General features: G+C 37.5%; 1 protein-coding gene and 1 pseudogene across 1 annotated transcript; one reads left to right on the top strand and one right to left on the bottom strand.

Moving 5' to 3' along the window:
- Nucleotides 1-11,839, top strand: LOC149813635 (uncharacterized). The gene is made up of 7 exons (XM_089990746.1): nucleotides 1-191; nucleotides 1,212-1,358; nucleotides 1,498-1,553; nucleotides 10,762-10,885; nucleotides 11,034-11,140; nucleotides 11,276-11,345; nucleotides 11,415-11,839. Exons 2-7 carry the CDS (start codon nucleotides 1,274-1,276, stop codon nucleotides 11,489-11,491), a joined length of 519 nt encoding a protein of 172 aa, XP_089846872.1. The 5' UTR covers nucleotides 1-191; nucleotides 1,212-1,273; the 3' UTR covers nucleotides 11,492-11,839.
- Nucleotides 11,840-12,119: 280 nt separating this feature from the next.
- LOC149813634 (hsp70-Hsp90 organizing protein 2-like) overlaps nucleotides 12,120-18,286 on the bottom strand; it is a 33,921-nt pseudogene continuing 27,754 nt past the window's right edge.

The following is an 18,286-nucleotide window of genomic DNA, read 5'->3' as shown; positions in this document are numbered from 1 at the left end:
CCCCCCCTCCCCCCCTCACGGTTTTGTAACCGTCTTCCCATCCCATCTATTTAGCCAACGTTTCCCCTTCCCTCACACGCACTCTCTTCCTCCCTCACTCTCTCGTTCTTCCTCCCTTTCACGGCAGAGCAAGGGTGGCCGGCTGCACCTCCAACCACGGCTGAGAAAAAAGGGGAAAAGGCTGCGAACAGGTAGGATTTTATTATGTTTTGCAAATATACCGTGTTTCAAGCTTGTACTGTGTCATAGTTTACCCCAAATCGAAAGGATTTCATTTAATTTTTGGTTTCGTATGGAGGTAACTATGAGGATTTTTCCTTCCATCGATCCATACCCTCTGGTAGGTCCGATTGATACGAAATCACGCAGAAAGAGCAAGGATGCACTGTGCTGCCTCAAACTTTGCGTATGGGACATAGAGGCGTTGATTCTTTTTGGGGTTTTGAGTATGTAGGACTTCATGCAGAAATCTTCCTGCTGATAAATCATGCTGTTAGATGGCGAATGTAGGGTTGATACGATTAGGCAATTCGATAGGAGTAGTTGGCCGTGATTAATAGGTGAATCTCTGTTCGGTGGGTGTTACTTGTAATAAAAATCTGACACAGGGTGCTTCGTTCACCCAGTTATGTATGTATTTTCACAAGTATGAAACATCGGTTTTCAGTATTGTTGAGCTTTGAAAATGTTCTTTGTTAGCTGCAGCGTTATAGCGTTATTCTAAATCTTCTTTTTCTTTTTAGTTCTGCAAATCAGGCTTGAGTAACCCTGAAAATGGACGTCAAACCCCCTGTTACAGTGTACCTAGTCTGGGTATTGGTCCGAGTAGTAGACGTTGTTGGCTGAATAAAATTTTTAGTGCAGATTCTAACATTTTATGATGCAGGCTATTATAGGTTCTGAACTCTTAACCTTTCAGAGTGTTGCATGTTTTGAAAGTTTTGATGCTTAGGTTATGGTATGATTTGATTAACTTCTCGGCTGAAATTAATACAGGTGCTGAATTCTTAAACTTTCAGAGTCACGCATGTTCAAACATTTATTAGTAATTGCTTTGATGATTCCTGCGACGCCCCTGAAATGTTTAGCCTGGTTAAATTAAATATTTCAGCTGTTAAAAAAAAATCCTCAAAATTTGGATTAAAATTTTGGGACGTTACATAACCCCTTCCAAACTTGATCAACTGGACTTAATGGGCTTTCTGTCTCAGTCTCGGTTAAGTATGCTTTTGTCATAAGGCAGATTGTTGGCCTAGTGAGAAAGAGAGAGAGGATGAACAGGAGGCAACCACCACTGAGCGGGAGGCCTTCTGGGACGGACGGCTCGGATTTTTCATACCGCATGGTCGTTGATTCCAGTAAGAAATCGTCATTTTTTCTTTTTTCTTTTCTAATTTTTTTATTATGGTGTTCATGGAATTTTGCAATTCAAGAAGAAATGACAAAAGAAGATAAAAAATTAAGTTTTTCAACAAGAAAATTACAATGTTTTTTCAGGATACACAAAGGTAGCACAAGGAAAAGGTCGTCTCTGCAAGTTGCTACTTGCGCAGGTGATACCCATCTCAATTTTGCACTCTTTTTGCTATCCTTTTGGGTATATTTCAAATTGATTTGCAGTGGGTTCTCTAATGTTCTGTAATTGCATTTGGCGCTTTCACTGTTTGTTGGTTCTCCTTATTTTTGTGGGTCTTTGATGGTTTGATTTAATTCGGCGCATGAATTGAGCATGTGGTTCTTTATTCTCAAGATTGGATCAAGGGTGGTATCCAAAATCGAGGTTACATTTACTCTGAATCTTGCAAAGCATAACTACCCATCATCCTTAAAATTATGATTGAAGCAATACTTCCAAGTTCCAACAATTTAGAAACTTTCCGTCAATTATTGAAAGCATGTCGCAGAATCAAAGACGGAAACCATGTTTGGTTATTTGTGTAGTTGGGAGGAAATTTCCTTTTAGAATTAGTTGATTAATGATAGATCTATATAGCAAAATTGGCCAATTTGCTATTCGAAATCACAGACAAAATATGTCTCAGTGAAGGCTTGTTTTCACTTTCATCAATGTGCAAATGGAATTTAGCGGGTCGGTTGGGGTGTCCTGTTATCCTGTGTATCCCTTTCATCCGGCTTCTAGGCCCACACTTGAGACTTTGTTCATCCTAACAAGGATTGTTTCTTCAACACTCACAAAGCGGATTTATGAAACAAAGGCATTCACACAAAAGCGCTCACACTCATGCACGATACCCAAAAAAGGGTATACCTAAAATGAAGAACAAGATTTCATAAACTTGGGAGAGAACTCCCACAAGAACAAAGAACAAAGAACAAAGAATGCCTTTACAAGGGGAAACAATCCCATATTTATAGAAGGGGAGAGGTGCCTCAAGGGAGTCGTTGGACTCGCTCCCTTGGAGCTGCACCTTTTTGAGTCAAAAAGGCCTTTTTGACTAGTAAAAAAGGTGAAGCCTAAAGGTGTCCTAAAATTGGGTTTTAAGTGAGTTTTAATTGGGTTTAAACTAGAACTAAACTAACTAAAAGAAAGAAAAACATTACAAGGGATTACATGAGCTGTCTATGAGATTACATATGAGATATGAGTTGTCTATGAGATTACATATTTTAACACCTCCCTCAAACTTACGGTTGGATAACCAAAAGTTTGTCTAAGAGAAATTGAAATATAGGAGCAGCAAGAGGCTTGGTGAAGAAATCAGCCAGCTGGTATTCTGAAGCAACATAGAGAAGATTGATGGTGTTGCGCAAGAATTCCTCCCGAAGATAATGGTAATCCATTTCTATATGCTTGGTACGTTCGTGGAACGTCCGAGTAGATAGAGCTCCTGTTGTCACAACACATGTTGGATGCTTCTGAATTTTCAACTCCCATGTCGGAAAGTAGTCGTCGAAGCCAGACTACTTCCATAGTTGTAGTAGCCATTGCTCTGTATTTAGCCTATGTTGATGAAAGGGATACTTTCTGTTGCTTCTTACATTTCCATGAGATCAACGATTCCCCCAAGAAGACACAAAAACCTGTCGTTGAATGACGATCATTCGGATCACCTCCCCAATCTGCATCAGTATAAGCAAGAAGCTTGTGATTAGAAGAAGCAGACAAAAATAGACCCCGAGATATAGAATTTTTAATGTATTTGATAATTCGCAAAACTGTTCTCATATGGACAGAGGTTGGAGCATGTTGAAATTGACAGGCTGTATGGACAACATGTGCAATGTTAGGTCTTGTAATGAAAATGTATGACAAAGCCCTAACGAGTTGTCTATACGGAGTTGGGTTTTTAAGAGGTTCTCCATCATTACTCTTCATCTTGACATTTACAACTTCTGGAGTGTCCACATGTCTTTCATCTGAAATGCTTGACCTGACAACAATATCCCAAGCAAACTTAGATTGTGTTAGCAAAGTTGGATTTGGATCTTTTGCACAAAAGATTTGGACATCCTTGTATATGCAAGATTCAACAATTTCCGAACATGAATTTTTTTTTTGTAATTTTGAAACTTTTATATGTGAAAATTGTATTCTTGGAAAAATGAAAAGATTACCTTTTCTGGAAAGAACTTTTGTTTCTACACGACCACTTGAGTTGATTCATTCTGATGTCTGGGGTCCTGCACCAATTATATCAAAAGGTGGGTTTGTTTATTATGTTATCTTTGTAGTTGACTTTACACGACACACTTGGATTTATTTTCTTAAACATAAATCCGAAGTCTTCTCACATTTTAAAATCTTTCATAATCTGGTCAAAAATCAATTTAAAGACGACATTTCAATATTTCGTACCGATTCAGGGGGAGAATTCCTATCAAAAAATTCAAAGATTATTTAAATCAATATGGAGTTATACATCAAAAGTCATATCCCTACACAACTCAACAAAATGGCCTAACTGAAAGAAAGCATAGGCACATTATTGAGACAACAAAAACCCTCCTCATATTACATCAAGTACCAAAAATTTTCTGGGCTGAAGCAACCTTAACTGTTGTTTATCCCATCAATAGGATGCCCTCTTCGTCATTAAACAATATTTCTCCAATTGAAAAGCTCCTTAAACAAATTCTTGATTACTCCAAGTTAAGGGTATTCGGGTGCAAATGTTTTGTATTCTCAGATAAAAATGATAAGCTTTCCTCTCGAGCTATTCCTTGTGTCTTCTTAGGATATGCAAGTCATCAAAAGGGTTATAGATGTTTTGACTTTAGAGATAACAGACTATATGTCTCAAGAAACGTATCATTCTTAGAAAATGAAAGCCCATTAAAACCAAAGCATCTGCAGAAACAGATGAGTATTCCTTTCTATTTGATTTAGTCTCAAAGAATGAAAAATGTAACATTGAGCAAGATGATCAAAGTGATATTTCTCCTATTAAACCAATTAGTGATAACCAAGAGTTCATTCAATATTCTAGACAAGGAAACTCAAAAAGACCATGTGCCCTTGAAAGGTACTCTGTAGAATCAAAACCCGAGATGTCAACAAGAAAATCTACTAGGATCTCAAAAATTCTTGAGAAATTTGTGTCATATAAATCTTTTTCTCCAAAATTTCAAGCCTTTATAGCCTTAATTCACTCCTATGAAGAACCTCATGGGTAAAAGTCATGTAAGTGGAATTAGAAGCCTTAGAAAAGGCAAACACTTGGACTATACAAGAACTCGCCTAACAAGAAACCTATTGGTTGTCGATGAGTTTACAAAGTAAAGACTAAAAGCGATGGCAGTCTTGAGCGGTTTAAGGCTAGATTAGTTGCCAAAGGCTACACTCAAGAATATGGAATAGATTATGAGGAAACCTTTGCTCTAATATGACCACTGTTAGAATCCTAATTGCCCTTGTCTCTATAGAGCAATGGTCCATATATCAAATGGATGTTAAGAATGCGTTCTTAAATGGTAGTATAACTGAAGAAGTATACATAGATCCACCACCAGGAATTGATGTTCCTAAAGGAAAAACTCTTCGTCTAAATAAAGTCTTGTATGAACTTAAACAATCTTTGAAGGCTTGGTATGATAAATTTAGCAAGGTGATGCTTGATTTTGGTTTTCAATCTTATCTTACGGACACTGCTTTGTTTGTTAAGAATTCTAATGCAGGTATCATTATCCTCCTTCTCTACGTCGACGACATGATCATCACTGACAGTGACAAACAGGGAGTGTGTAATATTAAAAAATTTCTCAAAACTCACTTTGAAATGAGTTATTTGGGTTTCTTAAAGTACTTTGTTGGTATAGAAGTTGCTTATTCTTCGCAACACAGTGTGCCCTTGTGAAAATCCAAAAAATTCATGTAGTACAAGCCTCCTTCTTTATGGCCTTCCCCAATCAGCTTCCCTGACTGGTGATCTTGTACTCGACAATCACGAGAGGAGAAGGAAACATTACACCCATGACCAGTTAACTGAGATACGGATAAAAGGTTTAAATGAAGTTTGGGTATATATCTAATTTTTGAAACACGAAATTTGTTTGAGTTTTGAGAAGAATTTTCAAAACATCCTATTCCCTTAATCTCAAGAGAAGTGCCGTCAGCAGTCAAAACGTTTGAACCACTTGAGTTATGATATTGATATAATAATTCTATGTTAGGGGTCATATGAAAAGATGCACCAGAATCAAGAAGCCAAAGAGGTTTACCTGGATGGGAGATGCTTACTGAAGAGGCCACAACTCGAGCAGATAGGAAAGCTCCTTTAAGAAGTGGTTCAAGTGCCTCCACTAGCTGAGATAATGACATGCTTCCAATAGATGTTTCTTTTGTCTCTTGCTGGGTTTCAACAGTAGCAACCTTCTTTCATAAGGCTTCTTTAACTTTGGGCAGTACGTCTTGACGTGCCTAGGTTTACGACAATAATAACAAATTACTTCTTTTCTTTCCACCTTACTTTCTTATTTCTCATCATATGTTCTTCCAAAATGTGGAGGTTTATATGGACGAACATGATTCTCTGGTCTTGAAACATCTAAAACTGAGTCATCGTCATTTTTTGAGATTCTTTTCTTCAGTCTGTTTTCTTCCACACTCAATTCTTCAATTGTGTCCTCAATAGAGGGAACCTTCCCTCAACGAAGAAGAGCGGACTTGGTTGTCTCAAATTCTGGTCTTAAACCATTAATAAATTGAAAAAATGCTCCTCATTTATTTGATTTTGGCGAAGCTCTATATCTTGTGGACAATGTCACTTTAGTTCAAGAGAGCTAATTCTTCCTATAGCTCGGACAAGCTATTATAGTATTCTCTAATATTTTTATCTCCTTGAACTATATTGCGAACCTTTTTTTGAAGATTACGTATATGGGCAACATCTTTAAGAGAATACATTCTCTAGAGATAGTCCCAAGCATCATTAGTGTGTTCATACTTCGCAAGGCTTGAACACTTCTTTATATCCGCACTAGAAATGAGCCAAGACATAATTTTGGCGTGACCCATTCTCCCTTTTTCACTTTTTCTCATAAGTGAAAACAACTTTAACTTTTTCTACCTCCGAAAGAGCTTTTTCTTTTCCTTCTTCTTTAGTGAGCATTAGTTTAGGTTCCTCATCGATTCCATCCACTAATCCCCGTAGCCCCTTTCCCCAAATGAGGTGCTTCATGATAGAAGCCCATGTTACATAGTTAGAATCATTGAGTTTTATGGGCTTAGTGGTGACATTATCATTGTCATCCATTTTACAAGCTTAGGAAAGGAAGAAGGGGAGAAGAAGGAAAGAAAAAGAGAGAAATACACCACCACAAGAAGCAAAAATATCTAGTCTTCCAAGCTTCCAAGGCTCCACACAACCAGCCTTTCAAAGAGGCTTCTTTCCTTTGAGAAAAACACGAATGGCATGCTTCCCAATGCACAAGAAGAACTCCGAACTGATTGCTTCTATCAACCTTGATCTGATACCATGAAAGAATGTAGCAATACCTAACAAGGATTGTTTCTTCGACACTCACAAAGAGGATTTACGAAACAAAGGCATTCACACAAAAGAGCTCACACTCATACAGAATACCCAAAAAAGGGTACACATAAAATGAAGAACACGATTTCATAAACTTGGGAGAGAACTCCCACAAGAACAAAGAACAAAGATTGCATGTCAGTGTTTTCTGAAAGTTCAAAAAATGTGTACGGCTTCATGAAGATCTTGGAGTTCTTCATGTGGAGGGACTTATTGGATCTTGTGCCTGTTATACAGGAAAACCTAAGACATGTAGATGTATAGCGGTTTAACTAATTATTCTGTGGTATGATGTCATTAATCTCTTGCCAATTCGCTACAGATAAATTCTTCATTTAACAAGGTGTAAACATTGCAGAGTACTGCAGTGGACCCATTTCTACTATTCATTGGTCAAAGTTTGATAGCTTTTGCAAGTCATAGTGATCACAGGAAAAACTATCTAGGCTTTTTCAGGAGTATACGCATGACTAAGTGAATAAGAAGTGCATTTTGTTTTAACCAATGCATATGAGGGTTAATAAATATCATTTTTCCAGGAGCATAATCTAACTGAATACCAAATGAATTTGTTTTAAACAAATGTATATGCAGGTTCATAATTATCTTTTGTGATGTAAATCTATGCCTTTGAAAACATTAATTGTAGTAGTCAAATTCGAAATATGCTTATAAATCTTTATTTGACCATTACAAAGAATATGCATGTAATGGTGAAATGGGAAAAGATCATGGGCATACACATCCTCTTAAGCATTTTGCATACTTTACACCAAACAACTGTTATTAATTTTACTTGCAACTCATCGCACCTTTTTGTTTGCAACTAATGTAAACAAACCAAACAACAGACTCTGTATAGTTACAAATTAACTCAAGGCACAATCAGAGTACCATTCCAATACTCAGGACATGAGCCAGAGCAGGTTTTTCTAGCACATGTTTTGTCTGATATGTTATGATGCAAGAGTGATAAATGCAATATATATCTTTTTAGCGAGCAATTGCAATGGTAGAGCTCTAGTTGAAAATTTGATTATCAAAACCTTATCTTTCATCGTGTCAATTATTGTTGCCTTACATAGCTACATGGTGTGTGCCACCTGGACTGACCATCCTTACATTGGCTTGAATGCATTCAGAGATTTGGTCTCACTAAAAATTTGAAATGTTGATATGCAATGAGCATGAAGCACTCCTAGATGAGCTTGCTTTGCATATTGTTTAGGCATGAGACAAATAATATGTTATAAACTATGTTATGGGGACAAGGACAAGGGACACATACAACAAGGATCCTGGACATCTATGTCACATGGGTGCGGGTGCGGGGCGGGGGTGCGGCACTTTCAAAAACCTAGGGTGCGGAGGTGCGGCAGGGGCAAAAATGTAATATATATATATAATTTTGAAGTTTTAACAGTTAACATTGTCATAATATCATTCATCAATCATCATTCATGCAATATATCAACCTAAATATCAATTAAATAAGTAAAGCAATTATATAAATCAACTTAAATATCAATCAAATAAGTAAAGCAGAAAAGAACTAAATTAGATACCAAAGTATATCCTGATGAAGTAATTGATCTTAATAATTTTCTTTTTTATCATCAAATGCATCATTAGAAGGAATATTGGATCCAACTAAATCCATGTTTGTTATGTTGAAATCATGCTCTCCCTCAAAGTCACACTCTTTTGGGTTTACATCCCGAAATTTGGATGTTTCTTGTCTGCGTTACAAACCTAATTTGAAAATGTTAAATACAATACAAGTATATTTAAATGAAAAACTAAGAAATAATCAAATAACTAAGAGAGCAAATTAGTACATGTATTCATCATTGGTTCGCGAAAGTAATTGAAGATTTGAATGAACATATACAAAATCCTCTGCACGCTTGTTGGTGAGTTTGTTTCTCTTCATGTTGTGGATTTGAGAATATGTGCTCCAATTTCTTTCACAACAAGATGAACTAGCAGGCTGCGATAGTAATCTTAATGCAAGACGTTGGAGAAGTGTTTCTGATCCAAATGTTGACCATCATGTGATAGGATCTATATTATCCTCTTTTCTCGTGAATAATGTCGGTCCATATAATTTCGAAGATGAAAATTTTATAAACTCTTGTGTGACTTGATGTAGAAGATTTGCTTCGGGAAAAGTCTTGTCATACACATATTTCTATGTCTTGATAGCTCTGGGTCTGAATTTGTAGGGACACGACCAATACCACAAACCCGCCACTTATTTGCATAATATTTTGGATTAAGAGAATGTGCCATGCAATGCAAAGGAGTGTTGCTCTTATCCCATCTTCTGACTAAAATTGAATGAATATGATTAAAAAAAATTGAATCTTCCAATGCAAGATTTTTTTTTCTTCATGCTTGAAAACTATAGCTTATATTTTTTCAATCATATTGTCCCTTATTTCATAAACTCTGTGAAACATTTGCTCATCCTTATCAACTTCTCTTAACATTTTCCAACTAGGTTACGTAAATTGAAGGAAGTGTACCACTCTGTCTCAAAACTCATCATCAAGAATGATTTTTTTAAATTCTTGAGCCTTGATATCATCATCAGCATGATAGAATGTCCAATTTTCATCAGGCCCCTCCCCTGCCGACACAAGAAGAGAGCGAGAGAGGGTACGTACCTGCAAAAGGAGAGGAGCCTAGGAGGTGGCGTAGATAGGAGAGAGCTGGGCGGGAGAGGAGAGGAGAGATTAGGGCAAAATTTTTTTTTGCCCTAATCCTCCTTTCATCGTGTTTTTTTTAATGCCGAAAAGTGGACGAAAATGACCTTGGGTGCGTTGACCGCACCCAGGGTCATGTTGAACACACCCGGTGCTGCACGCGCACCCGCATCGCGTCGCGTCGACGCGGGTGCGGCACCTGTTTTGCCGAGTCCCTGTGACATAAATGGACATACACATGGCGATTTGTAAAGTGTAGGACATGAGTAATATATGTGTATGCATGTCTGTGACGTCAAATTCTTAAATGTGAGCTGACTATCAAATGAATGGGTGGCGAGTGTATGTACTTGTGCATATGTTGGCTTGAGATTTGCATATGTGAGCAGACTACCAAATGAAAACTAGCGTTTGTATGAAGGAAAATTAGTGTTTCCCAAGGAAAGTTTCACTTTCTCCAACTTTCCCAGGCGTTGCAAGTGTGCAAATTACTTTGTGTGGGAGGGAAAGTTCTCTCAAAGTTTTTTCAAGCCCTCTTCTTGAAAAAATTCCTCAAGACTTTCTAAACATCAGAAAAGTTAAAGCTATAGGAAGTAACAGAACATGGAAAGAATATAGAGACAACTCAAGACTGAATTTGTGGAGGCGATGCTTTAACACAGGTTTGGATCTGTGAAGTTTTATGACGTATCAATTATCAATTTGGATATGTATGCTTAAATAAATGTCAATGAGAGGTAACAGTTATGAAAGACATGTTTAGAGCATCAGCATATCAATATAATAGATTGGTTTATTTATGTGAGTGCCAGTTACATGGTAAGATTGGAACTTATGACCAACTAAATTCAGTATCTGATATTATCTAAACAATTTGCACACACCAAATGGAAATCTGATGAATACTATACATGAAATAAGCAAGAGAAAATTGAAAGGAGTTGTATACAGCAATCCCCCAATGTGGCACCTTTGTCCTTTTAATCTTAACCAGTCTTAAGAGAAATCATGTTTCATTATGTATCAAGGTTAAACTAATTGTCTTTATGTTTTCACTGCAGGCTGCTATTCAAGTGATAGGTATACTATGGGCACTCTTTTTATTCCTGCAACATACGGGTCCTAAACAACTTGCTGTTTTGTCACTCTTTGCTGGTCTCATTTCTCTTGCTGTTGGAGAATCAGGTATTAACCAAAGAATACTTAGATACAAAATTTGGAACTTTGTAACATTGGAATTTTATGCTTGCTATGGCAGTTCTATCATTTCAAAATTTTACTAATGGGTATATTTGTTTGAACAACAATTTATTTGAAACACATTTTGCGGAAGGTCGAAGACGTAACCATGAGAGCCTATTGCAATCCTATATTGTTGTAGCATCTGTTGCTGCAATTATTTCCCTCGTACAAATTATTACAAGCGATCTCCTGTTGGAGGTAAGATTACAAGTAGTTTACTGGTCTGCCGATTTATGTTCCTTGCACGAGAAAATAGTTCTCATGTGTAATAAAACATTGCAGTTTATATTAACAAGCAACTAAAGTCAATTTTAACTATTATGCTATGAATAGGTGCACAACAGTGGCTTTGGGGTAGCATCTTCAAATCCTGAGGCAATTGAGAATGGGCGTCTACTGCTCAGTGAGTTTCTGTAAACATTAGATGTTGAATTCATTCACTTCATTTGATCATAATCTGTTTTTCCTCCAGGTATTCTGCTGCAGTTGTACACAATTATCACCACCACTTCAATCATTGGTAACATGTCGGTAAAAAGAGCTTCTTGACAACTTCATTCCAGACTTGTCATGATTCAGATCACACCCATCTTGGTAGCATCTTCTAATGCTCTGTGTTTCTTCTGGTGCATGCCAAACACAAGCACATATGTCTGAGATGAGTCTTTTCATACGACCTTTTTATAATTGATCTTGGAGCATTCTGTATCTCTCACTTCAGAGTTGGTGAAACATTCAGTTTTGCAGAAAAGAAAATTAGAGCATCGAACAATTTTGCATTTCAAGTAGCCAGAATTTGTTTAGACGCTCCAATTTGGTGCAGCTGTCCAGGCTTATGCTTTGTTATCAAGTTACTTTGCTTATGATATCTTCCTTTCAAAGCATTTGACAAGATTCCGAAGAACTTGTGAACTAGTTCAGCATTATTCATTAAGCACCAAAAAGAGAGCCATGAATCGGACGTGACAAACGTTGTGAGGCGGAGAAAGAAAGATCTTTTTTTGCTATCGGTCTTAGCCGATCACAAAGGTGTTTTTCTGATGTAAAATTGTCACAAATTACATTGCTGTCAAAAAATCCCGTCCATAAACACGGTTGATCAAAATAAATGAGAAATCAACAAATGCTCCGAGCATTTTCTCTTCATCTCGGGTTATCTTTCTTTTCTACATGGACTTCATCTGACTTGAACTACGCCAGCACTTACAAGCTTCTGTATCTTGTGCATCACCTGGGGATTCTTGAGGTGCTCCTGTGCTGCCTTCGGGTTTTCTTGGAAATCAGTCAGCACCTGCAAAATATCAACGTGTTGTCATCCACTGCATCTAATATAAGTGTGCATGCATCCTAAGATACAAGCATGACTCAGAACAAAGATCTTCAAATCAGGTCCTCTTTTTTCTTTTTAGGGGTTTTTTTATAGCCAAGCTGGGAATACCTAGAACCTGAGGACATGAGGCTGAGTGTGACCTAACCTTCCAGTTATATCTTATTTCTATGATGTTCCTGCCAAAGCAATTACTCAACCATTTTATGGGAGTCACCGAGACACTTGCACCAGCGTCAAGGAATCCCTCTTCCTGAAACCAGAGTCCGGGATCTCATCTCTCTCTCTCTTGGTCACATGGTGCACTACTAAAGCATACCATCACAGCTCCACCTCCGCCTTGAGTATCGGAGTTCATTGTCCCTTAAGAACCGTGGTGATGGGTCTACAACTTACCATACGACGACTGTGCAAGGCTCATATCGGCCATAAATAAAACCTAACTACCTCCCATGAGGTTGGTGGAACTCGTTTCCATTTGACGAATAACGTCACCTCACCATTCAGAGCGTGACAAAAGCAGTGTAACTGATTATTAATTTATCTGTCATTCATATGCATAATGTCACAACTAGTAACAAACCCAAAGGTCAACACCCTCAAAATCCTTCAACCAGTCACATTCTCACTATTGTGAGCTCATGTTTTTTCGCAAGAAAAATCAAATTTTAGTCCTTTACAGCATGTGTAATGCCACACGGATTTCCTTGAATCCACCCTCATGCTAGTCAAAACTTCTGAGTTTTCATCACAAGAAAAACTCAACCACAACACCAAAATTGGCTCATTTATCCATCGCACACACACAGACATATATATATATGTTTCAAAAAGGCAGATCAATCATGCTTATTGAACAACCAATATAAGTACAAAAATTTTCTGTACAAGAATTAAAATCAGACATGTTTAATAAGACACTTAAACAACATTATGACCAGAGAGATTTTCTGCACACTTTGATTAAAACCATCATGCTTATAAGACCGGACATGAGAGTTTCTTCTCATCCAGCTCCTCGCGAATGAAACGATAAATAATATTAGAATTAAATTCTATTATTTAATGAATGAAATTTCGCGGGCGAATATTTACTCTTTTATATCCATCTGCTTTATTCGTAGGGTCGCTCCATAACCTCTTCGAAGAAATCAGTTCGCTCCCGGCGCGTTCCGCCATCCCGTCAACCAATTTACTTGCAAAGTTTTCTGCAATGACAGTAAAAACAACATTAACTTGCAGAAATTTCTGCTCAAGATATTTTAAAACATGCTTAAAACAGGTTAAAAACATAATTTTAGATGCAGAGAATTTCTGTACATAGCTATAACAACATGCTTTTCTTTAAAAAAAAAATAACAGCATGCTTAAACACATTCAAAAACAGAATTTTAGATGCAGAAAATTTCTGAATGTACATACATAGCTAATACAACATGCTTAAACACATTAAAAAACAAAAATTGTGATGCGGAGAATTTCTGCAAATGCAAAGCTATAACATGCTTAAACACATTCAAAAACAGAATTTTAGATGCAGAAAATTTATGCACATACATAGCTATAACCGCATGCTTAAAACATGATATTAAGACACCCAATACACATGTATAGCAGCAAAAAAAAAATCTGCACATAAGATTTAGAAAAAGTATGATATTAAGACACCCAAAACACATGTATAGCAGCATCAAATTTCTGCACATAAGATTAAGAAAAAGCATGATATTAAGACACCCAAAACAGATGTATAGCAGCAGAAAATTTCTGCACATAGGATTAAGAAAAAACTATGATTATGCTAAGCTAAAACAGAAATTTTAAAAACAGAATTTAATCCAGCAATGCAAGCTACTACAACAGATTTTCAGCTCAAAAAGAACCTAATCACTAACTAAGAAATCATATAGGGAGGAACCATACCACGAAAAAGCAAAAATCCCAAAACAAAATGCCGAAAAACGTTGAAAAAATCCTCTCGGCTCTCTGGGCTCCACCGCCAACCTCAATGCAAGAAAAATAGCGCGCGCGCGCGCGAGCGAGAGAGAGAGAGAGAGAGAGAGAGAGAGAGAGAGAGAGAGAGAGAGAGAGAGAGAAGGGGATTATGAGAGAGAGGGAGAGAAGGAGAAGAGAGACGACAGAAAGTGAGAGAGCTTCGAGGTTAAATTTGGAAAATGCAATGTTCCTGATGGCAATGATATGATGCATAGGATAATATGCTTCTGTATGATATGATTGAAATGCCACGTGATCTAAAATTTTGAAAGCATGCGATATATGCTTAAGTTCAATAGTGAACTATGGTTCATGAAACCTTATTGGTAAAAGGTGGATTTCATGATTTTTAGTGCCATATGAAGTGAAGTGATGCATATTAACAATATGTATGCTTGCGCCCATATTGGTGGCTATCGACCCTAAGAGCGGTTATTTGTACTGATGCATATATTACTATTTTGGCACCTGTTGAGGACTTGTCTTCAAAGGATTATCTGTGAGGGTACGTATGATCAAGATCAGGTAATCCGGCTAGAGTGGTAGATTTCTGTGAGGAAGTACACTGTCCAAGAGCAGGTAGCCGCAAAGACGGTAAATTCGTAAGACAGTAAATTCGTATGAGGAAGTGTATAATCCAAGACCAAGTATACCCTCTAGGGCGGTAATTCCTTGTGAGGTAGTGCATTTCTCAGACCAGGTGATCCGGCGTGGATCTTGTTAATCTTTAATTAAGAAAGAGTTATGGTAAATTGTGAGAATTTGCTGAGATTGATTGATATAGCCAATAGATTTGGCTTCAGTTATAGCAGAATTTGATCATTATTGAATTTAGATCTTGATACAATGTTATGTTTATGTCTTTTGTGGATAGATAAACCATTCTGTGAGAGAATTATGCCTTGAGCGAGGTATCGATTGAAGACAACTAGTTGTGCAAGGCCTTAAGAAATAGAAATAAGTGGAGGTTATTCAGGACAAAGAGTCTGTTAGAAATAGCAAGGACAATAAACAACGACGTGATTATGATAAAATAAAGAAAAATCCATCCAATAATCAAGAATAAGCTAAAGGAATAGCAAGTCGTGTCTATCATCTGTGACTAAACAAGTAGGAAGTAGTGAACATACACTCTAACTGTCTTAGGTTAAGACTTTTCCGTGATTTAGTACGTTTTTGCCATAAAGAAATCATGTATGAATTTTGTCGAGACCAAATTTTAGCTCCAAACTTCTCTTAGAAACTCATTGTGTGTTGTCCTGATCCTTATATGTTGGGAGCTCGCACATATATGTACATCCTTGTCGATACCCATCCCCTTATACTACGATCTCTACGAAAATCCTGCAATGAAATTTTGAGGACGAAATCCCTTTTAGGGAGAAATGATGTAATACCCGTAAATTTTATCAGATAAATAGACTTAAAATCTACGTCCTTAGGTTGTTACAAGGATATTTTATTATTTTAATTGTTTATTCGTACTTGAATCTCAGATATCATATTTGGATCTTCAATGTTGGATTCTTAGTATCATGTTCAGATTTTCAATATTCCATTCGAATCTTAGCTAACGGATCACGAACATTTTAATTGGATATTTGGTAAAAGATTTCGGTCAAATGGATCAGATCTCTATTATTGAAACCTCAATATCATGGTCAAATTTGATATTGGATCCATGACGAATGGAGTGGATCCGTGAAGTTTAAATCAAATTTTAATGAGAAATTTCTAGATTAGACCTTTAACACTTTAGAGGGATCTGAAATAGCACAAGCGATGGTTGGATCTACATTTGGATCCTGGACATCGGAGAGGTAAATAGGGTAGGATCCATTCAAAATTTTTATGTGTGGATCCATACTAGCTTTGCTAGGATCCATGTATCTTAATTCGGATCCATAGTGTGAAGAAAACTTCGGATCCTTAGATCTGGATTTCTTAAAGGGTTTCATGAACAAGATGGATCTTGGATCCATAGTAAATTATGGGGGATCCATAACAAGGTCATTGCACCCAAATCAAATTTTAATTGGGGTTTCATTCGAAAATTAAAAAAATAATACTTTAAAATCTAAGAGGAGATCTGGATGCACGAATCTGGATAGGCCCAAGTGTGGACCCATTGAGGATTTGGGTCGCGGGTGAGGCCAAACCAAACTCGTACCCAATGGAGCGTTAAAAGGTAAGAACAAAAAGAAAATCTAAAAGAACATACGGATCCGCTGATGGATCCAGATGGGCCCAAAATGCTAACCCAATTACAAGTGGGTCGTGGGTCGCAGTCGAACCGAAACTGCACCCGCTGTCACGTTAAGTGAAAAAAAAAAACAAAAAAAAAGGTAAGATTAAAAAAGTTCAGCCGTTATAGGGCCGAACCCGATAAGGAGAGAGATGGGGGAGGGTGTTAGGGTTCAAAACCCTAACGTTGTGCGAGTTTTGGAGGAGGGGTTTTGCGCAGTCGTGACGTGAAGGGGAGGGTAACGGATCCCCTTCCGTTTCGGGCTCCTTCCCTACTTATTCCCTTCCTCCCACTCATCTCTTCCTTCTCCTCCTGCACTCTCTGCCTCCCTATTTCTCTCTCTATCCCTCGGCTTCTCACTCTCCCTCTCGAATCTCTTGCTCGGCAACAGAGCAACCGAAGCCCGAGACCTCTCCTCTCGCGGCGGCAGCCACCATCACGCCGGAAGAGGTAGGTTTACTGTTTTTTTTTTCTTCAGGTGTACCGCATGTTGAGCATGTTGTGTGGGGTTTCTACAAATCTTCAATGAAAAGAGGGTTTGGGAGGTTTTAATTCGGTTAAGGTGTTTCAATTTCGAACTTTCTAGTGTGGGGATGGGTAAACACTAGTTATTCTCTGTTTTCATGTTTGTACAAATTCATTGGAATGATTAGCTTAGGCAATAATCATACGTTACTTCGAAGGGGTTGAATATCTATTGTCGGTTCTTCATTGTTTTGAGAAATTGTTGTTTGCCTTTAGAAATTTATGATTACTTGTAAGAGTTGCTTATCAGGTCTTAGTCCCAATTCACTATTCGTAGTGATGGACTAGATGTACCATCTGGCCTATACTTCAATAAGTCATTCGCTCCGCTAAAAAAAATGGGCGATGAATACCCTCTACGCTACCTTTTCCCAAAATATGTGGAGAACTCTTGTGGTTTTACTTGCCCTGTTGTGAGGGTCGTTGAAGATTTGACTAAATTGATCAAGCTGGTTTTTTTTTTCTTGGTATGCTTAACAGGGAAGTTCGGTCATGGTATTGTCTCAGTTCTGATAGGTCTAGGGGTGTATATTGCTATTTATAAACCACATGTTTATTTCCTTGCAATTTTTTAGAAATATTGGTGAAGAGGTATCTCAGGGTTACCGGGCAGAAATCTGAATTTTTTTTTGTACTATCAGTCTCCGCTTGGATTCCTGTTGGCTGTTGGCCCTCATTGTTGAGAAAAAAAATCCACCTAAGAACTCTTATTGTTTAACAATTTTAAATTCCCTATTTCAGTTCCAATAACACTTCTTAGAAACTGCTGAGAAATTCAGTTATTAAATGATATAATGCTCTGCTTGGGGTTGGTCCACTCACATTTATAATTATTCATCTTGCCAACAACCTGGGAGTGTTCAGCCTGATGACTTGGTGCTACTTTGCCTGCCTGTATCAAACTCAGACACCTACACACCTAGTTCATGACTCAATTTTGTTATGCATATTATTGTACACACACCTGCACACACGAACTTATGTGTGCATTTACCTGGATTCCGTGACACAATAAGAATAAAACCCTGCACAATGAATTAGTTCTGATTTCTTGGTTGCCATCATGGAACTGTCCTGGTAGCTTTCATGATAAGTGGGTTGCAAATTAAACAGTAAGGTTGAACCATTACAGGTGAGAAAATATACATATAGTAGGTGTTCACGGCGCACACCAAATGTCTAATACCGATAACGTTTGTATGCATCACACATGAACATGTTTCCATCCATTTCCAAGGGTAAAATGTGAATC

Source organism: Nuphar pumila, chromosome 16, assembly GCF_984573655.1.
Source record: "Nuphar pumila chromosome 16, dmNupPumi1.hap1.1, whole genome shotgun sequence".
NCBI classification, from domain to species: Eukaryota; Viridiplantae; Streptophyta; class Magnoliopsida; order Nymphaeales; family Nymphaeaceae; genus Nuphar; species Nuphar pumila.
This window is presented reverse-complemented; position numbering and strand designations above follow the sequence as displayed.

Bases quoted from the DNA above. Each gene is read 5' to 3' on its own strand.
- LOC149813635 (XM_089990746.1), top strand. From the start codon at position 1,274: ATGAACAGGAGGCAACCACCACTGAGCGGGAGGCCTTCTGGGACGGAC. The intron at 1,359-1,497 runs GTAAGAAATCGT...ATGTTTTTTCAG, and splicing joins CCGCATGGTCGTTGATTCCA to GATACACAAAGGTAGCACAA. The intron at 1,554-10,761 runs GTGATACCCATC...TTTTCACTGCAG, and splicing joins GCAAGTTGCTACTTGCGCAG to GCTGCTATTCAAGTGATAGG.